Consider the following 22,428-nt stretch of genomic DNA (forward strand, 5'->3'; position numbering starts at 1 on the left):
CAAATTACAGGCTGGTGGAAGGGCTGAACGTCTATAAAAACGTTTCTTAAGAATCCCTCCTCATTGAAAACTGAAAATAAATTCAAAATAAAACTTAATGAGATTAACCTAACACAGTAACAAAATTTGCAACACCACACTATAAGGTTAAAAAGAAAATAGTATAATAAAGGAAATACAAAGGCTTTGGCATGGTTTTTACAATCAACAATGGTTAATTTTGATATGTAGTTGTGAACAACTTCAAAACACTTAAGTTTAAAACTCTTGCAAGCACTTTTAATTGATTAGGAATGAATTCTAGATGCACAAAATGATTGGACTGTGAACAGTAGTACAACTATATCTAAGAACAATTAACTCTTGCCGACCAAAAAGAAACGTATGATGCATGAAAATGTGTATAAAACATCTATAGAATATTCTTGTCAAATATAAATGAAATTAACTTTATTATAGAAATCATTCTGGGAGATTTCTAGGGAAGACAAATACTTACATTTCGACATAAAACAAATTGGATTATATCGAAGACACAATCTACCTTTTATCTATCAAACTCTTTTCTTCATCGAAGTTCTCTCTTAACCCCTGTTTGCACATAGCTTCAGCCGTTAACAACCTTTGGAAATACCAACAGATATTTTTCTTACATAAATCTAGTGCGTATTGTTCCAGGTTTAATTATATGCAATGGAATGATACAAACTTGGAACATCAATCCATAATCTATGAACAGATTGGTAGAAGTATTCGATATATCTTGATAAAACTCTTAAATTCGTGGCAAAGCTTGTTGATCATGGCTTCTTTTTTTTTTTTCCTTTTCTTTTTTTTTTTAAAACAACTTCATGACCAACACAGATCAAACATCCATCCAGTCTACATTGTTCTTTTTTTTTTCATTATAACATACAAATGCCCATTTACAAATAATACACCAAAATGAATAAAAGTTTGGATACCAAAATGAAGATTTGTTCCAACTGATATAATGCCTTCAGTGTACAAAGGTCCATGTGAAAGTCTTTTCCATGTGTTACAGCATAGGGCACAGTTGCAGTACAGAAGTACTCTGAGAGCCATTCTTCCTTTATAAAATACTGCTGAACATCCAACTGTTGTCCATATAGTCATTTACAGAATTAACACATGTTTTACTGTAATCTTGGCCAATATTGAGACATATCAGGTTCACTGCCAGGAACTTGAACTGGAACTGACACTCCAGGGGAAATGAGACCTGAAAATTGAGGGGGGAAATGGATATTTTAGTTTTTCTATACATAGCACAATTTTTGCTTTACAGTTTCACAAATTTGTGCTTGTATTCCAGTAAGTATTAAATCTCGCCATCTACCAGCCTGCAGAATCGGGGAGGGGGGGTATGTATTTTTAAAACCTATGCACATCTCACTGATTTGTTGTTATAAATAAACTGTCATGCTTTGAGATAAATGCCAAAGCCTCGGCTCATTTGTACCAGTTGGGAATTCAGCCCAAAATACACTGAACGTTTCTATTAGTTTTAAATGTGTCTAGCTTGCTCCTGCTTATGCTGACATTTACCCTTTTTTGCCTTCTTATGCATAGATTAATATTTCTACAGGTTACCTGCCTTTTCAATAACTTCAAACCTTTAGCAAAAAACAGCCTCTGACACAGTAAAAACACGCCTGGTCCTACAAACACTTTCACGTACACCTAACTTCGCAGGTGTGAGTATCTCTGCTGGAATTTAACGACAAAATACATGCTGCTTTAGAAATTAACTACACAGAGGAGATTTTGTGGGATGGGGGCCTCACTGAAGAGCTTTCCGCTGCACTGCTATTCAGATGGCACCTCTGTTAATCAGCTGTCTTTCATCTACCCCTCCAGCAGCAGCTTAAAAATCAGACTTTCTGCTCTAGCCCGCAAGGTTATACATTTTCATCTTCTGGCTGGTTTGGCAGCTACTAAACCTGACAGAGAGACCGCTCTCAGCGATGGGGAGAAAAGCCTGATGGCCGGAGCAAGGAAGCCACGCTGGCAGAAAGGCGAGGGGAGCGCGGGGCCACTCACCTGTGGAAGTGGTGCCAGAGGTGCCCATCGGCTGGCTGTTCATGTGTGTCTGCATGTGAGGAGGGGTGTATGTATCATAGCTCCGTCCATTCACCGATGGACTGGTGGGCAGCATGCAAGAGTAGGAGGAGGTCTGGCTGGGTACCGGGGGCTATGGGAGCAAAGGACAGAACAGCGTTAAGCGTTGGCGGAGGTAAACACGGCATCACGCTCTTCTGGGTGGGTGTGCCAGCCCTCAGAAGCAGCGTGCACAAGCAAAAATGAGCTTCAGTTTCAAATTCAGGGACCTAGATGTGAAGCCCTATTTAGGAGCTCGACCAAGCAGCCTCCTCCCAGAGTTTTTTTGGTCTACAGAAACAATGTGGATGGTCACCAGCGCCTTTTCAGAAATGTTTGGTGAGCAGGTCCCGACATCTAGATGCTAAGCCAAGGAACCAAAGCCTAAGCCCTGACCTTGTTTGTACTTATGCAGAAGAAAGATGTCTCATGCCATGTGCAGCCAGAGGCAGGGCTAGCATCTTACCTTACATGTGGTGGTGTAACAAAGAACTATTAGGAGTGTAGCTGAAAATTACTCCGCTGAGGCACACAGGCTGGTCGTGCATCTGCGAGCGTGTTGCACACATGCACAGTGTGTGGGGTTGGGGTGACCGAGGCGCTGAAGGGGGATCAACGGGTGTGTTGATCCCCCTTCAGAGCCTCGGTCACCCCAACCCCACACATCCATGTGCGTTGATCCCCCGTCAGCACCGCAGTCACCTCAAACCCATGCCAGCAGCATCCGGGGCGGGGAGGGGTCCAGACATCTCCATTTACCTGAACTCCAACCCCTAAAACCCCATCTGCCAGGGGGGAGAGCAGCTGGGGGCAGGTGGTGAGGGGTGGCACAGTGCCAGGGAGGGACCAAGCAGGGGCAACTCCTGTTCTGGGGTGCCAGGAGAGTAGGGACCAGTGCAGCCCCAACACAGGGAGGCAGCAGGGGAGCAGGAAGTGGGATGAGTAATTCCCATTCCGGATGCACGAGACTCGACGCTGTACGTCTTTCCTCCGTCTGCACATCCCTGACGCATGCCATCTCCAAAGATACTGACAGCCTCACTCGCTAAGCACACACGCTGTGCTCTGGGAGAACCAGCAACGCGCCACACATCCGCAGGGAGATGCTGATGGTTCGGCCGCCAAACCTCCTGCTCCGACATCGCATGGCCATCACGCCATGGTGGCCACGTAGGCAGGTCTTTACAGAGCAGGTGACACGTGCCAGGTCCCTGCCCAAGTGGCTGGCAGTGAATCAGGGGCCTCCTGCTTTCCCAAGGGTCCCCTCCCGTATCAGCCTTTTGATCTTTTGTCATCTACTCTCAGCCCGCTGCCGGGAACAGTGCTGCCGGCCTCCAACGTCACGAAATAGCGACCTAGCCAACGTCATTTCTTTCCGCAGACTTGCGAGACTCTAACTTTATTTGGTTAATTTTGGTTCAGCAATTAGTAACATAGTAATTGCCGCAGTGAAGGAGTCAGGCTCTCTAATCTGCTCGCTTGTCTCCAGCAGTGGTCAATGCTGTGTGCCTCAGACAAAGCTGTAAAACTCCCGTAATTGGCCAGCACCTTCCTAGGCCAACCCCACCATTAAAAAAGGAGGAATTTTGCATCTGAAAGGTCTATAGAAACAGACCCCAAAGGAATAGATTTCTTCCTAACCCAGCTGGTGATCAGCTAATGCTTTCAGGCATGAGGATTGACAGCTCTTGCAATTCTGGCTTAGCTGGCATAACCACTGATGCTAATCACATCCTTCCCTCTCTCAGGTGTTCCTAATGTGCTGCCGCCACATTACCTACACCAAGAAGATCAGATCCCTCCAGCAGCTCATCCAGGCAGCAATTTCCACAATACTGCACCAGTGAGTTCCATAGGTTAACTGCGGGCTCTTTTTTTTCCCCCCCAAAAAAGGGGGTTTTTATCCCAGATTTGTTGCCTTGTGAATTTGAGGACCTTTCTCTTTTAAAATTCAGGAAAAGTGCTGGTCGAGCACAGGGTCTTATAGTGCCCTTTCCCTTGTGACTCTCCCAAATAGAGCACGTTTTCAGATGCCGAGCAAGCCTTTGGTGCCGATTTCCCTGCAACGTGGTTTGGGTCTGTAACCACCCCATCCTGTAGTGGAAGGGCCCCCCCCCATGCTCTGTCACACCCCGGGGGCTGCTGAGTCCTAAGGGAGCATCGTGCCATGGCAGCAGCACCGGACTTACTTGCATAGGCAGGTTGTTGGCCATGGTGAAGCTAGGCATGGGCGGCAGCGCGCTGTACGTGTTTGTGAGCGCCGTGTCCGTTCTGCCCAACATGGAACCTGATGTGAAAGAGGAAACTATAATAGAATAGACAGATAGATGAACACATTAGTTTAACCACAACTACAGTCAGCGATACAGTCTCAGAGTCTCATTTTCCCAAGAGGATGGATGAACGTGGGCGGGTTGGTGGCATTACCGGGGGTGGTCGGTTGTGGGATTGGCTGGTAAACGCTTGTGCTGAAACTACTACTGATGGGAATGTGGCTGGGAGTGTTGCTGGCTTGTCTTCGCTGGTTCCTCAGCTTCTCTTCCCTTCTCCACTTGGCCCTTCTGTTAGAAAACCATACCTGGAAATATAGTGTTTGAGAGACGTGAGTGACCTTACAAGGACTAGAGGCATGGGGCCTCCCCCACGTAACTCAGGGCTGTGCTGATAGAAAGCTGGCTTGCAGCACAGCAAAGCAGCATGCGAAAGCAAACCCCAGCTGCTGTTATTTTCCTGAAGGGGGAGATGGACAAATACCCAATCATAAATAGGGGCTGCCCTGTGCTTTGAGAAGCCAGGAATAACAAAATTAGAATACTAATGGTAAAAATAATAATAGTCATAATTGCACGGCAACTCAGTACCTGTATCCTTGCTTCAGGCAGGTCTATTTTAGCAGCTAGTCTCTCTCTTGCAAACACATCGGGATAATGGGTCCTCTCAAATTCTGCAGAAGGAAATATTGTTGTGTTAGTTGCAAAGAGTTAATGTGGCCGACTGTAAAGTCAGAGTCATTCCTGCGCTGCCTATGCTCTAAATGCTCTTAAGAAACATCAAAGCTGAGCTTTCTCTGTGTGTGTGTGTGTGTGCGTGTGTGTGTGTGTGTGTTCGGAAAGAGGATGTCTTGCCTGCTGGGGAGTATCACTAAGGGGATAGGCAGGCTTGGGCGCAATGCTGCATCTTTCAAGAAGCAGTGAGGGCTTCTGCCTCCGCTGAGGGGATCCCCAAGGCAGCTCTGACCCTGTCACCAAGAAGTGAAATGGCATGTTGCTAAATAACAGCAGAAAATAAGAACAAAGATCTGCAGCGGGTCAGAGGCGAGGTGCACCCAGGCCGGTCAGGGAAAAGGGCACCTGCTCCCAGCCTGGGGCAGTGGCAGCGCTGGGGATGGCGAGCGAGCGTGGGGGCAGGCACAGAGGGCTGCTGCCAGCCCCAGCTGCCTGCGCTTGCCTTCCCGGCATACGGCAGCGCGGCCCAGCCGGGGACACGGCACAGTCGGCAGGAGGACATTTATCCCCCAAGAGAGGAGCCTGGGGTGTAACACCAACGTTTCAGTGTGATCTGTGCCCTGAGTAGGTTCCCTTTGAAGGCCTTTTAACAGATTTCGGTGCATACCACAGCCATTGATGAATATTTGGAGCTCAGTGAATAAAAGAGCATGGAGGGAGCCATGGACTTACAATATATGCATATATGTAAGGAACATGAATGCCATGCTTCCGATCAGCTCTTAATATAGCCATGGCACATTTTGCTTTTCTCTTCTGCTTCAGCCGTAGGAAAATGTCACTCACCTTTCTCAAGGGCTTCGATTTGCTCTTGGGTAAAGGATGTCCTATTTCTCTGCAGCTTTCTTTTCAGCTGGAGTCTCATTTGGGCCTCATCTGAATCTTCTCCATTAGAGCTGATGGAGTTGGTGTTCTCCCCTCCTCCCTCCTGTTGCGGACAGCCATCTGCGGAACCAAGAGTCAGAAAGTGAAACGCAGGTACCCTTGTTTTAAGATCCCTATCAGAGAAATAAGACAGCTGGAAACAAGTTCGGCCATGTTTGCTGACACCCTCCCTTAAAAACGTCTCTGGTATCAAAGCAACGTTGCGCTAATGACACAGGTAACACGGAAACATTTCAGTTTCCAGCGTTATCGTAAACATCGGAGATGAGGAATTACGATTGCCTGGTCTTAATTTCATTTTGTTTTTACTCTGAAATAAAACCTGCATTAAAATACTTTCCCCTGAAAGTGATTCTTTCCATGAATTGCTGCTAAAGTGCCATGGCAGTCTGCTCTGTCTGCTGCATTTATTTACCTATTGCTATATTTAAAATAGTGATGTTCAGTATTTCAGATTATCTATAATCAGTAATTCCTATCTAATCAATTAGATGTTGATAGGTTTGCAGAAAATGCTATTAAGAAACCAAACCAAGCTTGTAATCTTTTTTAAAAAATATTTATCCAGTTTTTATTTGAATTCTGCACAGTCAATTTCATTTTAAAGGTTGTGAATTTAGAAGTGCCTGCATTGTTCTGCAGTTTTATTCAACTATTGTATGAGTGTGCATTGCCTTGACACCTATTACTGAGCACAGCTGTAATTATATCATCACCAAGAACAGGCTATAATTGCTGAAAATGGAATTTTATATTTAGATAAAAGGACTGTCCATTCTTTGTAATGTGTTGCACCAGAGAAAAGTAAGATTTCTTTTAAAATTTTAACATGTAATTTTAAAAGAAATAGTAGCGAGTTCACTAACTAGCTAAATACGCTATTCTGCAGCTGAACGTCTGGCATATCATTTAAGCGGTACATTTTTAATTAGGGCATTTCCACCACTTTTAATGTAATTTCTGTCATTAAACAGGGGAAAGTTTCATTGTGCTCTCCTTTGGGGCGGTCGCTAGGATGGGCCCGGGGTCCGGCCGGCTTTGCGGGGCTCTGCAGGCACCCCGGGCTGCCGGGGGCCGAAGGAACGGGCGTTTCTGTCGAGGCAGAGAAGTCGTTGTCCCTAAATTAGCTCTCCCTCTCCTTTCAAAGCATATTTTTCGAGGCGTTTTGATGTCGCATAAAGGGGGAGACGGGATGAGGGACGCATGGGCTACTTATGCTAATTCCCTTGAAAAGTTACGCCAAAAATAAATAGCGACACTCCCGCTACATCCTTTAAATATTGTGGGAAATCAACTTTAAAGTAATATCATTTATAATCGGCGAACAATGGCCCCGGCCTTCAAAGCTCGGGTGGAATTGTGACAGGATCTGGTGGGACCCTTTCAACCACTTTGAAATGTTTTAAAACCCGAACTTTCTCCCCCATTTAAACACAGGGATTCAGCGGCCGTGGTCACCATATGGGCGGCCGCAGCCCCATTGAGGCGGCCGGCGGCGGGTGAATAGCCGGTGGCGGGAGGGGGGGGCTGCCTTTCAGGGGCACACAAAGCCGCCGGGCCCGGGGAAGGCCGCCGCGGCGGGGCAGCCGCCCTGCCAAGCGCTGGTGGCAGCGCCGGGGGCCGCGCCCGCCCGCCGCGGGGGCCGCGCCTAACCTCCGCCACCGCCCTCATCCATCACTGTCCGCACCGGCCGCACCGGCACGGACCCGGGCGGGGGGGGGGGGAAGCTGCCCAGAGGCCGCGGGGACGGACGCACGGCCGCCCCCCCCCCCCCCCCCCACCGCCGCCACTCCGCCGCGCCGTCGGGGATCGGCAGCGCGCTCTGCCTCAGCCGCGGAGCGGATGGCACCCGCGGGGCGCGCCCGTCCTTCCAGGGCCGGCCCGAACTGGGCGCCCCCCTTGACCCTTGCCCCCCCCCCCGCCCCTTATTTTTAAACTTTTGCAGATTTTTTTTTTTTTTTTTTTTTTTGCAACATCGTCTCGGTGCGCTCCCCATCTCCGCCCCAAACCTCTGAGCCAGCTAGAAGCTTCACCTACAGTTAAACTCGCTTATTATTATTTAAAACCCCCGCGCGGGACAATTAAGATATCTCCTTTTTAGAATGACCCCCCTTATTTATTTAAAAAAAAAAAAAAAAGGCAAGCTAAAAGAAGCGATCTCAATAGGGCTGTTCCACCTTCCAGACCTAATCCGTAAGAAAGCGAGTGAATGTCCGTCCCTATTATCCTATAGCCAGACCATCTGACGCTGGGTATAGGATTTGTTTCCTGGAAAAAAAAAAAAAAAAAAAAAAAAAAAAAAAAAAAAAAAAAAAAGACGCTGGGAAATAAAATCATTCCTTAGTTTCTTAGTGTCTTAATCAGTGAGGCGGAAAACAAGCAAAAAAAGATAGCAAACCAATTGCGGCACCTCTCAGCTATAGAACTGGGATCAAAACATTGTAGCATCTGTTGAAAGAGAAAGTGTCTAAATCCTATAGAAGGCTTTAGTCTTATAAGAGAGGGAGGGGGAGAAAAAAGATAAGAAACAGTGTCTCGGTGATCCCTAAAACCACTAAATCACTAGAGAATTTCTCCCGGATAGAGATGTCTCTTTTTGTTCTGTCAGCCCTCATGTATCCATTATTTTATTCACTGCTGCATGGCGTTTATCAGATTGAGACCATATTTGTACCCCTCTGAGACCTAACCTCGCCTTATGCTTTTTGAGTAATGGACTCTTAAAATCCAGTAACATACCCCTGCAAGGGAAAAACATTAGAGGGAGCATGAATATTCCAGAGGAAATCCATTTTATTAATTTTAATTTTGCCATGCGGATGTTTTAAGTGCCTGCCTGCCTCCCCCTCGCCTCGCCTGCCGCACACACGCACCCCCGGCCCGAGCCAGCCCTGCCCCGCTCCGCACCGCTCCGCACCGCTTTATTTCAGCCGCAATTTGGGAGAGGGCTCCCGCGGTCCTCCCGCTCCGCCACGCTCCGGCCCGAGCTCCCCCGCGGAAACTGCGCTCATCCCCACGCCACGGGGAGGGGTCACCACAAGCCCCCAGCAGCTCCAAAGACACCCGCCCCCCCCCCAGACACAGGCGCCTCCGCCGCTGCGCTGGGGCGGCCAAGGGCCGCCTGGCCCCAGGTGCGCTCGTACCGCGCCGCACCGCACCCGCGGGTACCGTGCGGAGCTGGGTCCGGGAGCACCACTCTGCGGCGGGGAGGGCAGGCAGGGGGGCGCCCTAAATTTCTCCATTTAACTCCTTTTTTTTTAAAAAAATAAAAATAAAAATAGAAAACCAAATAAGAACAAACCAACCCGGGGGGAAAGGAGGACGCCCGGGCCGTTTGGAGCCGCACGGGCGGAAAGCGCGCTCCTCTCCGCCGCGCACCGCTCCGCGGTTTGGGTCTCGGGTGCGGGGCAGAGGAAGGACGGGCGCCCCGACGCCGGCCGGGCGGCCCCGGGACGGGCCAGGGGTGCCGGCAGCGGGGCAGGGGCGGCCCCCGACTGGCCCCGGGCGCTCGCAGGTAGGGGCGAGCCGGCGGGAGGCTGCCGGTAGGAGCCGTCCCAGCCCCGACGGGGGGACGTGGGGCAAAACAAAATTAAAAAAAAAAAAAAACAAAAACCACAACACCCACCAAACCACCAAAGTGGGGGTGGGGGGAAGCGAGGGCTCCGCTCTATCTTTCTAGTGTCCTTCATAGATTGTTTTCTTCTCTTAAAACTGACATGTCTAATTGGCAAGCGGTGCCATATCGTGTCCAGAGGTCTCCTGTGGAACATTTCTACAGCTGTCTCCTTCAACTAGACGCTTATTCATGTCGCCTTAATGAGAAACAAAACGATCTCTAATGAGCAATTACATAGCGACAGAATTGTTCCCATAACAAATTCTTGCGTGTGACAGAAACATCCTTTGTACCAGATATTCCGCACACTGTTACCGATTTTTTTTCCTTGCGGGGTGAAAACAAAAAGCAGGTTGTTGTATATAGACACCTCTTCTAAAGGAATGACCACAGCCAGGGAGAGAGCCGAGCCTCAACAGAGCCCGTATTCAAAAAGAAGCCATTAACCATCTTAAGTATGTAACGTAACATCCCATTATCCTTCATATTATCCCCTTGTCATTCCTACAACAAATACCTATTAATCTTCAGGATAAACAGTTTCCTATATTTACAAAGTTCTTTCGGGTCCATTGAGGAGGAACTATAATCAGCCCTACGGAGATAGTTACCGATCTCCTCGGCTTTGGAGACCTCGGCGCGGAAGGCGGCCCAGGCGGGGAGCAGGAGCCCTAATTACCGAGCTGACGGGCGAGGTTAAGGACCAGCCCCGGAGCCCGCCCGGCTGCCGGCACCGCAGCTCGTCGGACGCGGCTGGAGCCGCGGCCGCTCCCGGGCTCCCCTGCCCGCCGCCGGGACGGGGACGGGACCCCGCCGGGACCCCGCCGCCCCCCTCCCTGCCCGCAGCTGCCCGGGGAGCCGGCGGGAGGGACGCCCTCAGCCCCTGCCCTCAGGAAGCCGCCCAGCGCCCTCCGCACGGAGGCGGTCGGGGAGGGGGCGAGGGGGACCCGCGGCGGGGCCACCTCCGCCGGGCGAGGCCGAGCCGAACCGGGCCGCCCCGAGCGGCGGCCGGGCCGTCCCTTACCTTGGGCGGGCTGCCCGGGTACCGAGGTGCCGGGGTACCAGCCGGGCCGGGTGCCCCAGGTCCCCGTCTGCCCGTTCAGCATCCTTAGCTTGTCGTACATCCCGTCGGCACCCATCTGTTGCTTTTCGCTAGCCAGGTTGCGTAGGACTCTGTTTATCGACGACACCTGGAAGGCAAAGGACAGGAAAGGCAATGGTAGTGCGGTAGCGCGCTCCCCGCGAGCCACCCGCGCAACCCCCGCGCCCCTCCGCGCCCCTTCCGCGCTGCGGGCGGCTCGACCTGGGCGCAAGTCAAGGGGTTCCCCGAGCGCCGGCTGCGCGCTGCGGCCGCCCCGTACCGCCGTGTCCCAGCCGCCCCGACTCGCTTACTGCTGGTGGTGGTGCAAACAAACAAACAAACCACGGGGGAAAAAAAAAAAAAAAAAAAAAAAAAAAAAAAAAAGGAGAAAAGGAAAAAAAAAAAAGAAAGAAAAAAAGCCCCAAACCCAACCCTGCAAAACCAGAGTGATGGCTTCGACTGATGCTCGCAGTCCTGAGGCGCCAGGCGCAGGGGTGACCCGCATTTTTTTATATTTTTTTTTTCCCTCCTTAAAGGCATTTGTCAGATTCTGTATGAAAAAAATGCTCTGACCCTGCCACATGCAAATGATGTGAACCTGCTATCCTCTCATCTGATATCAAAACAAAGGAAGCAGAGGCTCGCTACGGCTACCCAGCATTGTACACAGCACACAGGAAGGTTTTTTTCATGAACTTACACTGGGTATATTATCGTTGGTACAGACCCCCTCTGATAGTAATCTGTCTCGAATCTCCCACGCAAAGATGGAGGGGCACTCTCGTTTATACTGCGCTATTTTGCTTACAACTTCTGGAGTCGCTACTCTCGGTTTACTACCTCCGATTGCCCTGGGTCTGATGGAGCCAGTTTCGTAATACCTGCCCAAAATTTTACTCACACATCCATTCGACACCTGGATAGGGAAGCGGACAGAAAATCACATTATTAATAATTTCAAGACAAAAATAAAATTGTTTAAGTATGCATTAAACAATGACAAGCTTACGTTTTGATTGTCCAGCACTTGGACTTTTGCATCTGCATGGGTCTATAACACAAAAATATACCTTAAATGGTATGAGAACTTACTTAGAGAGTCTTTTTTTTTTTTCTTTAAAAAAAAAAAAAACACATTCGTGGCCCTACCCTCTACAAAAGTGATACTTTAAAAACATTTGGAAGAAAAAAAAAATCTGGTCAAAACGTAATTCTTTAGTATCAACGTTAAAATACGCCTTACATGTGAACAATAGCTAAGCCAGACTAGTCTCCATCGTCCTCACTGCTCTTAGACAGAGTACTTGCGGGGGACAGGGTGAGTGAGGGGTTATCGAGACCTACATTTACAAAGTACCCCTGAGCTGCGCCAGATCGCGTTAGTGTCCGTAAAGACAGATTTCGGGCTAAAACAGCGTGGCTTTGAGGGTTTTTTTTTTCCTCTTTTTTTTTTTTTTTGCTTTTTAGAAGAAAAAAAAGGTAAAAATAAAAAAGCAGTAAGCCACGCCAAATGCATACAGATCTCACAAAATCATAAGTAAATACGGGGGGAAGGGGGGAAGGAGAGGAAACTGGAATTATGCTGAGCCGTATAATTCAGTTTATTACAGCGAACTAACTGTAACGAGAGTGCAGGTTATCACCGGATGGAAATAAAGGGGAACAAAAGAAAAAAATTTAAAATATTTTAAAAGGTGTGTATATAAATATACGCGTAGAAAGGTCTATTTGCAGCAACAATCGAGATAAGCAGATGGATCGTTTTATTAGGCTGGAAGGCGGGTGGTGGTGGCGGTGATGGTGGGTGGGTGGGTGTGGGGGGGTCGGCAATTAGCGCCCGGGCGGCCAGCGGTGGACAAAGCGGCTCTGGAGCGGAGCGGAGCGGAGCGGTGGGAGGACGGGGGGCGCCGCCGCCTTCACCTGCAGGATCCGGGAGATGTCGCAGGGCCGGGCGCCGCTGTGAGCGAGTTCCACGATCTTCTGCCGCGTGGAGTCGGGCAGCGGCCTCCCGTTGACGAACACCCCGCCGAGCTGGTTCACGCCGCTGTGACCTGCGAGAAGCACAGCGCCCACCATAGCACCCTCCGCTCCCGCGCAGAGCCCGCGGAACGAGCGAGGCAGCGCGCCGCTCCTCTCCGCGCCCCGCCGCGCAGCACCGCGCAAGCACCGCCGCTCCGCTCCGCCCGTTCAGGGGCCACCGCGCCCGGCCCGGCTCCGGCCCCGGCGCCGTCCTCGCCCGCCGCTCCCCGGGAGCCACCGCGACTCCGAAAGGCGCCCTCGCCGGCACTCCCCGTCAGCGAAACCCGCGGCACCGGCGGACCCCCAAACCCAGCCCAAAAGCCCGGAATATTGCGGGCTGCGTCGCCTTGGGTCGCTTCCTTGCTTGGCCTTTTTTTTTTTTTTTTCCTCCCCACCAAAAAAAGAAAACAACAAAAAAACCCACCCCACCAAAACAAAACCCACCCAAACCAACCCCAACCCCAACCAAGCCTGCCTGCATCCGCACAGCCGCAGCTCGCTTCGCCAAAAGCAAAGCGAGAGGCTGCCTCGCCAGTGCCCAACCTGAAGCTCCAGGCTTTGGAGGAAGTCTCCCTGGAGAAGCTCTGCTCTACGCGCTCTCCGCTCTCCTCTCTTTGGAGCCTCCTGATAAATTGACTCCAAGAGCCCAGGCTTCTTAGCAATAAATAAGCTCCAAATATAGAAGAGGGGGAAAATATGATGAGCCTCTCTGACATTTGTCTTTAAAATAAAACTAGCTGCACGTCAAGTTTGAGCTTAATTTCTGGAAATAGGCGGAAGTCGCCCCGGATCATGCATGGAAGGCTAATTGAAAAGATCAGTTGGAGCACTTGTGGCAGGCGTGTCACTTTATGACAGTACTCTGCTTTTGAAAATTGCATCGTCACGACAAATAGTAGCATGATAAAACGACCCTTTCTGTCCGCATTTGGATATCACTCAGACTAGATTGAACTCTACTCGCTCTCCCTCCGAGGGAGGCTGCGGTTTGAGGTAGCCGGGGGCTCTGCGCGGACACAACCGAGGGGGCGCGCTCCCCGCGCAATGGATTCAAAGTGACATCGGGGCTGGGGAATTTGCCGCCCCGGCCCAGCAGCGCGGCCGGCGTTGCGACCTGCGCTTCCCACCGCGGGGAGAGGAGCCCCGCGTCCCTCCCCGCCTGCGCCCCGGCGGGCGGGCCGGCTCGGGGCGGCGGGGGGCGGCCGGGGGCGCAGTCCCTCGGCGGCTCTCCCACCCCCCACACACACACCCCACCCCCCAAGCCCTCGTCCCCCCTCCCCGTCCCCATAAATGCGTGCGGGGAGCCCATTTCAGGGAGGGACGCTCGCCGACATAAAAAATGGCAGCGGAGAAAGCAAAATCAAAGTTTCACTTAAAAGGTTAAGCCTTAATCATTATATAATTTCCCTGGAGAGCGGTGTAGATCTCGCCCAGTGGCAATGATTATGCGCCTTGTATTCTATTGCTAGTCATCTAATAGGAAAACATATGGTGTCAATTTGGATGCTCTGCACCATATACACCCAGGAGTTATTAACACAAAGCCTGAAGAGCCCGCCGCGACCTTTAAACAAAATAAAGGCTTCACCCGAATGATATCTTTTCTGCGTTTTGCAGTGGCGATCCCAAACGGCCGAGTGAAGGCATTCCCCCATTACCATAAACCCGCGGCACGCCACGGCCAAGGGCAGCAGCCGCCGTCCCTGCGAGGCGCAGGTAATGCCCTCTCCGGGCTGAGGCTCAGTTTTTTCTCGGGATAAATGAAAATACATGGCACGGACACGCACGCAGCGGCCCCACAAAACAAAAAACAAAAAACAACAACAACAACAACAACAAAAAACACAACAAAAAAAACAAACAAACAAAAAAACCCAACCAACCAACCAAAAACCCAACCCAAAACAAAACAAACCCCACAACCAAACCAAAAAACACCCCACCAAAACAGCTCCACCCGAGGTTTTCTGAGCAGCCTCCAAACCCGGTGTATTTCCTGATGCTCCTCACACGCGGGGACAACTTATTAACCGGTTTAACGGGGGGATGACAAAGGGGTCCCTGAGTCGCGCATCCCCGGTGAGATCCCGGCGAAGCACTGAGGTGGGGGCCGAGGCCCCACGCAAGGGCCGCGCAACTCGGCCTGCCCTCCTCGCCGCCGCTACACGCGCAAGATAAGCTTGCCCCCCGCGCAGGAGCACCGCGGGGTTGCGCGACCTCGCAAAATCGCGACGGCCGTCGCGATTTTGCGAGGTCGCGCAACCCCGCGGTGTTCCGGCGTGGAGCCCACCCCGCATCCCGAGGAGAGGGGGCCTGCTCCGGGCTGGCTGGGACCTCACCCCCGGTCCTCCCGACATCCGCGTAGCCCCTTCCGCCGGAGCGCAAGGCAAGGCCGCCTCTCGCCAGCCCCGGCGCCCGACTGTGTGTCCATGCGCTCCCGCGTTGTGCAATCGCTTTCCCCTCCGAGAAGCTTGCAGGCCCGTTGGCGAGGTCTTAAACAACATCAGCAATGACAACAACCACCAAAAAAAGCCTTCCCCCTCCCCCACCCCCCCTTAATAATCCACGAAAACCATCAGAATAGGGAAGCAAATAAAACCAGGAGGTGGCGGGGAACTGCACCTAGAATGATGGTGGCTTTTCCCTGCCCCAACTCCCACTGCGGAGCAGGTTAGGACAAACACCAGGGTCTGGGCCACGAACGGGGCAAGCCCCGGTGGCTCGGGAGCCGTGACAGCGCTCCCGGCCCCTCCACGCCGCCCACGGTGGTACCCGCGCCCCGACGGGGCGGGCGGCGCTCCCGGCCGCGCAGGGGCCACCGCGCCCTGCAGAGCCTCCTCCCTCCCCCGCCCCAAAGCGACCCCTCGGCCCCGGGCTGCCTGCCCGCTCCTGCGCGCCCGCGGCCGCCCCCGCCTGCCCTCCGCGGCCGCGAAGGGGCGCGGAGTCACTTACTGTTCTGCATGTTGGGCTGATAGAGCAGTATCCCACGGGGCTCGCCTATAGCAGTCTATCAGTGATAAAATAGGCGTTAATCAGGGGAGGTAGTGCACACAGTTAAGCTGCAGAGAGGCTAATATCTCACAGGCTTACTTTGTTATCCTTAGGCGTCTTTCCCCGATTAGTTTAAGGATTTGGGGGCTTTAATACCTCAAGGCGAAAATGTACACATGTATCCCTAACACGCGAAAAAAATATTTAAGAAAAACAATCCGCCAAGTGGTTTCTCGTTTTAATTGCATGCAGGTGGCGTATTGCCTCGTCGTTAGTGCCCTTCGCTGAGGTGGTGTATTAAGTGGAGCGACAACAATCACAAAGAGAGTCCAAAGTCATGTTTTTAAACTTGCCTGAAAGCGGGGTGGACTGTCCTCTCATACAATTTAGGGACTCGCACATCTGCGTGTCACTAGTTAAAGTCTTCCCTCTAGGACAAAGCAGAAGAAGTACATTAAAGAGTGCGGAGCGACGCCGGGAAGGTGTACGGTGCGGCAGGGCGCGGGCCGGGGGGAGCGGAGCGGGGCGGGCGGCGCTGCGCTGCGCGGGGGCTGCGCGGACACGGGCGGGGGCGGGGGGGGGGGGGCCTCCGCCGGCTGCCCTGCGTGCTGGGAGCGGGGCTCCATGTTTACCTCCGGGTATTTCCTGGAGTTATTTATTTTTTTTTCTCTTTCCCCGCGGCACTAGCAACTTTTTCTCCCCCAAACTCCCCGTCTTGTGATTAACTTCTTTTTTGGTCTTTAGATCTTCCCCTTTTTCACTGTACTGTGACACACGCTGTCTACCTCGCCTCACTGCTTTAAAAAGTAAGAACAGGAGGGGGTGAGAACTGTTAAACAAAGCCTACAGAAAGCGAACAATGGCCTCCATTCTGCTCTTCTACCCAAACCCCGAGTGCAGAAACCCAGGCTCCTTAACCGGCCGCGCAGCTTCCCAACTCAACGGACCAACAACCCTCCAACTTACAAAGAGCAGAGAAACAAGCCCCTTCTCCCTTCATTAGTGCCTGCCTTGACCCAGCGACTGGACAGTCCCCAGCGCCTTTTTTTTTCTTCCCCCCCCCCCCCCCCCCCCGCTCCTTCTCTCCTCCTCTCGCCACCTTCCCTCCCTCCTTTCCTCCTCCTCCCTCCCCCCCCCCCCTCCCCGGCCACTTATTTATTTATTTATGCATCCCCATGTATTTATTTGAAATCGTCGCGGGTGAAAATGGAAAAGTAATTTCTCGTTATAAATATCTGGCGGTAATTGTGTTACTGGTGCGAGTTGTTAGGGGTTGTAAAAAGATACAACAGCTCAGTGGGGTGCTCAATTGGGGAGGGACAATTACAATAAAGAGCCCATTCAAGGGGTTGCTAAAAAAAAAGGAGGTAAAATAATGAAATAGTCGCACCCTTCATTTTCTCTCCTTTTTTTTTTTCACCTAAAAATACTCATTCTCTTTCTTTTGCGCCTATAATGAATATTAATTTTACTCTTCCTGCATATGATGGAGAATTCAAAGAGGCACGTTTCCCCATTCAGGACTAGCCATGGTATAATTTATTAAGTAGCTTTTAGTAATCTTAAATCCATAAAAATAAACATCAAACAAGTACTTTCTCGCAGCATGAAGACTTTAACTGGTAAATATTTACTGCTCTTTGGAGAGCTACCTGATTAGCAGCAGAGCAAGCTACACTGTACTTCAATGGAGACGTGGCGGTATCTCCTTCAGCTGAACTGAACGTGAAGCCATCCCTTTAATACACCAAACACGTCTGCATAGACACACACCGAACGGGAAACCCACTTCTTCAGACACAATTTCCTCACATATTTCACGCACAACTCATAAACGTGGGGCCTACGGGGTTAAAGAAGCCATCCAGAAAGCCACCATTAAACTTCCAGCCCTCAGCTCTGCCAGCACGGACCTCAGAAATGACAATGAGTGGATTTAAAAGAAAGGAGGGGGGAAGAAAAAAAAAAAAAAAAAAAAAAAAAAGAGAGAGAGGCGAGGAAGACAGGGGGAAAAAAAGCGACGAAACCAAACCAAACCCCAAACACAGCCGAGAGCGTTTTACAATAGAAGGCGAGGATAGCCGAGTGCCTCAGCAAGGTAAGAGGAGGCGTGGGGCGAGGGAGCTGCGGTTCTGCTCAGCAACTCTCTAACGCCTCCAGCAACCGGCCCGGCATCCCCGGCCGAGGTCCGCCGGACCCGCACCCCGAAGCAACGCGATCGCCAAATCGCCTTCTCCGCCGTCGCCCCGGCTGGCTGCTCCCCCGCGGGGACCTGCGGACCCGCACCGGGCCGGCGGGACGCGGCCGGCTCCCGAGCGAGAAAGGGAAAGCAATTCGCCGTGTCCTGATGGGTCGGGCCTAATCTGTAAATCGGTTTTTAGTCTCGAAATCTTGATATAATCTGATGGCGGATAGCATTTTTTCCCCCCTCTCACGGTGAAACCGTAGTTAGACATTAAGATGACAAAGTTTCACGTTCTCGGGGCAAATGGGAAAAAGATAAAAACGAATCGCTTTGCGATTAGGCGTTGGTAAAGGTCAGCAGCTATAAACATTTATTGTCAAGGGCCACTTTTATTATTTTATGTCCCTAAGATGGAGAAGATGCAGTCACTTTTCTTCTCTAGGACGTTGTTGTCATTTTCCAAAATAGCCTCTGCCAGGTACCTTTAATCGCTCGAGAAAGTTTGTTTTTAAACTTTTCAGAAATTATTGCTGCTCTGCGCGTCCGTGCAGCACCTCTGTGCAAAGCGTTACAAGGTTAAATTCAAATCCAGATTTTTTTTTCCAATTGCACTTGCGAGGGGAAAAAGAATCAAGTTTATTGTTGCGCTTCCCAGGAGGAATTTTTTTTTTTCCCACGGCGAAGAGTTCTCAACTTCTTAAAAAAAAAAAAAAAAAAAAAAAAAAAAGGCTTTTCTATAGTGGGGGATCGCAGGGCGGGGGGATCAAAGGGGCGACTACGTGCCTTTTGCAGAAATAAGCGAGATTAAGGTGGTTTTTTAAAAAAGAAAAAATATTTTAAAAGCATATCGATTTAAAAAGGCAGCAAAAAAAAAATCCCCACGGCGCGCTTCGGTGCCGAGGAGGGACGGGGCGGTGCGGGGGCGCCCGGCGGGGCCCGCGGTGCGCGGTGCGGGCGGCTCCGCGCCCCCGGCGCTTCTCCCGCGCCGGAGCTGGGAAAGTTGCCGGCACTAGGGACAAGTTGGGAAGATCCCCGGGTGGCTGATTAAAGCTGACAGCCCTTCAGCTCCGCTCAGCTCCCCGCCTGTACCGCGCCTGGAAGCTGACTTGGCCTAGGATGTGATTTATTATTTTGGTTTGGTTTTGTTTTTTTTTTTTTCCCCCTGCGCAACTCTCCCGGCCGCTCGCTCCTTCTTTTTCCCCACGATCACGGGTGATCCTTCCCTAACCGAGACCGCGGAAACACAAAGCAGAAGCCGCGGACGGGGCCGCCTCGGGGGCAACGAGGCGCTACTTCCCTCCCTCCCACTCGGCGTGGCTTGGGGCCGGAGCCCGGGTCGGGTCGGGGCCGTGCCTGCAGTCCCGGACGGCTGTCCGGGACTGCAGGCACGGCCCCGACCCGACCCGGGCTCCGGCCCCGCCGCCCCTACGAGCTGGGGTACCGGCGGCATCGGCCACACAGGCACCGGCGGTTGTGATCTCCCTGCCCAGCAAACGCTGCGTGGGAATTACTGCTGCTGGTGTTGGCATTGGTTTCCTGGTCAGATGCTTTAGCTTTTCCAGAGGACACGGGCTCATGTGAAAGGCAGAAAGTTTGTGAGCTCCTGGGCTGGAAAGTTCCCTGGGAAGCTCTCCGGAATGCAAATGGCAATATGAGAGAGAGAGAGAGAGAGAGAGAGAGAGAGAGAGAGAGAGAGAGAAAGAGAGGAGGAGAGAGCGAGAGCCCTGCCTAAATATTAAAATGCAAGGAGGGAGAAGTTGGGAGAAGAAATGAGCAGACTCACCTTTATGAGGCATCCTGTCTTGTTGTCAAAGCTCCTGTCAATAGTTTAAGAGCGCACTGATTTGAAATGATGGTGCTTTAAAAAGAGTTGCCAGCAAAATAGTTTTTCTCCACTGAAGCTGCTGGTTGTGTGATCTTGAATTCCTGGGAAGGAGACAGAGATTGACAATAAAATGGGCTGTCAGTGACTGGAGAGCGAGAGATAAAAGAGTGTGTGAGTGAAGTGGGGAGAGAGAGACAGAGCACACCTATGCTGATTGGTGATGGTTCAAGTGTATTAATGTATGTGTGCCTTGGTCTCTGCCTCGCCTCCACTGCTCTTCACTGGCCCATTAGCAAAGCCTGACCTCTGTCATCATCTTCCAGCAAAACACTTCCTCCCTGCGCCTGAACCAGAGCGGGAAATGCGGCCGAGCCGGGGCTGCCTTTTCAAACCCACTAATCACTCCGCAACATGCAAATGCTCCCCTCGCTCCCACACGAAATATTGCTGTATGCAAAGCAACGCCAGCGCCTCCCCGCCGCCGATTGGCCGCCCGCCGCCCGGCACGGCTCAATTGGCCCAGCCGTTTGAATATGAATGCGCTGGGCCCGGCTCCCCGCTCCGGCTCCGCACCCGCCGCCCGGCCCGGCCCCGGCAGCCGCCGCCGCCGCCGCCGCCCGGCCCCGCGCCCGCCGCCTCCGAGCTGGGGCCTTTCCTTGCCCCCCCCCCCCGCTCCCCCCCCCCCCTTGCGCCGGGGACCGGCGCGTTAATTCAGGTCGGGTTGGGGGAGGGGGCAGGCGGGAGGGGGGGGCCGGGGGGGGGTGGTGGTGGTGGCGGTGGTGGTGGGGGGCGCGGGGGGAAAGGTCAATTTGCATTTAAACAGTTCGCTCCCGTCCGACAATGGAGATAAGGGGAAAATAACATTCAAATGGTAAAGACATAAATATTTGGGAGACAGGCGCTTTGTCAGCGGTGAATCGCCCGGAGCTCCCCGAGGCCGGCAGCCCCCCTTCCCCGCTCCCAGCGCCGGGGCGCGGGAGGCTCTGCCCGGCCGGGAAAGAGCAGAGCAAATACACCATTTACTTTGTGTATTGAGGGCTCTTGTGAAAGGCCCTGAAGAGTCCTTTACCAAACACTCACAAACTTCTCCCACGTGCCATTTGTTGACTAAGAGCTGTCGGGCTGGTTTGTTGTTTTTTTGTGTGTGTGGTTTTTTGTGTTTTTTTTTTTTTAAGGCACCACGGAGGAGCTGGGGCGGGGGGTGTCCCGCAGGCTGCGGCGGGGGCGGGCAGCGGCCGGGCGCTGGGCAGTGCCGCTGCTTTGTGCCCGGCCGCTGAAGGGGCTTCCCCCACCCCCGCCTTTTGCAAAGGGAGCCCCTGCACTGGCTGCCAGAAACTCGAGGGGGAAAGTAAGTAAATGACTTTGCTGCTCTGACCACACACCACAAGTACATTTGTTGAATGCCGGACTATTAAGACACACCTCAGTAAACTCTAAAGCAACCCCTCAGCGCATGCATTTAAGGTTACACTGGGAGCACCAGTCCGAGCTCAGGGTGTCCCAATCGGTTATGGCGAGTGGTCCGGGGGGCGGGGGGTGGGGGGGTGGGGGGCGGGAGGGGGGAGGGAAGTCTGCACAGGGGGGAAAGAAAAAAAAAAAAAAAGCCTTGGGGGAAAGAAAGGGAAGAAGGAGAAGGGACAGGAAAAAGAAATTCCAAGAGCCACCACGGAAAGTGGAGAGTATGAACGCGCAAAGCATAAAATGAAGTCGTAGCCGCATACACTTGACTTCTCTTGACATGTGAAAAGTGCTAAAAGTCAAAGCTCATCAATAAAGTATCTTGAAATTGAATAAGAGCCCTGACAACCATTGCATTCTTAAATAAAGTACAATGAGGAGACAAACGACTCTGCCAAGGAGTTTGCATGTGAGTGAAAGGGCGCCTCAATGGGAGCGGGATAATGGGCTGCCCGGCCGTCATGCACTGTCATCCCCGGTCCCGCCGAGAAGCTGCCACAGCTCCCTAATAGCACAAAATGGGCCCTTAAGAGACTGCTGCCTTCCCCTCCGCCTCTCGTTTCCCTGCCCCTTCCCCCGACGCCGGGGTGCCGCGATGGCCACCCCGCTCCGCGCCCGGCGGGGAGGCCCCGGGACGCAGGGGCAGGGGCAGGGGCGGACGGCCTCTCCTCGGCTCTCCCTTGAAGACTGGGACCAGCAAAATCTTCCCTCGGAGGCTGCGGGGAAGGGAGAGCTGCCGGCGCTCCTGCCCTGGGACCCGGCCGGCCCCACCTGCAGCGGCGAGGGGCCGGGGCCGCCCCCCTCTCCCCGGCGCGGCTCTCGCCGCCTCGTCCAGGCCTCAGTCAACCTGCGGTTGTTGGGGGGTTTTAAAATTATTTTATTTCCCCGGGTCATGCATATTTATAGAAACGGAGCCGAATATCGCGATGGACATACGGGAGCCTTTGGGTGTGACGGGATCTCCCCTGGAGGTAAGGCAGGGCAGGAGCGGGGGAGCCCGGCCGTGGGGCTGCGGGGCACCCCGAGGGGGGCTCTGCCGAAACTAGAGGCTCGGGCAAGCCCCTCTTCCCCTGGCAGCCTCCTGTTCCCATCTCTCGCCTCATCCCCTCCTCCCCAAAACTTTCAAAGCTGCCACTAAGTTAACCTGCCCGTGGCCAAACATCATTTCAGGCCGCCGAGGAGATCTTTCAGAGCCACAACAGAGAACTGAAATAAGGGCCAAAATAAAGTACGAACCGATGT

At 52.4% G+C, this 22,428-nt stretch overlaps 1 protein-coding gene across 14 annotated transcripts; it reads right to left on the reverse strand.

The window, feature by feature from the left end:
* Positions 1–882: 882 nt before the first annotated feature.
* Positions 883–19,699, reverse strand: PAX6 (paired box 6). Of its 14 annotated transcripts, XM_086472246.1 has the most exons (12): positions 15,680–15,689; positions 12,566–12,759; positions 12,421–12,432; positions 11,718–11,759; positions 11,409–11,624; positions 10,652–10,817; positions 5,913–6,071; positions 4,983–5,065; positions 4,549–4,699; positions 4,311–4,426; positions 2,065–2,215; positions 1,158–1,243 (listed from the first exon to the last, which is right to left on the reverse strand). In XM_086472246.1, exons 1-12 carry the CDS (start codon positions 15,687–15,689, stop codon positions 1,158–1,160), a joined length of 1,386 nt encoding a protein of 461 aa, XP_086328372.1. The 14 variants fall into 14 exon arrangements, with proteins under 14 accessions (XP_086328369.1, XP_086328379.1, XP_086328370.1 ...); XM_086472243.1 differs by lacking the exons at positions 2,065–2,215; positions 12,421–12,432; positions 15,680–15,689 and adding exons at positions 883–1,073; positions 19,687–19,699 and having other exon boundaries at positions 1,105–1,243; positions 12,629–12,759; XM_086472253.1 differs by lacking the exons at positions 2,065–2,215; positions 12,421–12,432 and adding an exon at positions 883–1,073 and having other exon boundaries at positions 1,105–1,243; positions 11,610–11,624; positions 12,629–12,759.
* Positions 19,700–22,428: the final 2,729 nt, after the last annotated feature.

The sequence above is a fragment of the Leptosomus discolor genome, chromosome 12 (genome assembly GCF_034619465.1).
Source record: "Leptosomus discolor isolate bLepDis1 chromosome 12, bLepDis1.hap2, whole genome shotgun sequence".
In the NCBI taxonomy this organism is placed as follows: domain Eukaryota; kingdom Metazoa; phylum Chordata; class Aves; order Leptosomiformes; family Leptosomidae; genus Leptosomus; species Leptosomus discolor.

Excerpts from the sequence above, each read along its gene's own strand:
- PAX6 (XM_086472243.1), bottom strand. Across the intron at positions 11,760-12,628 it reads ACATCTCCCGGATCCTGCAG|ACCCATGCAGATGCAAAAGT; the intron begins GTGAAGGCGGCG and ends TTTGTGTTATAG. Across the intron at positions 10,818-11,408 it reads CCAACGATAATATACCCAGT|GTGTCGTCGATAAACAGAGT; the intron begins GTAAGTTCATGA and ends TTTGCCTTCCAG.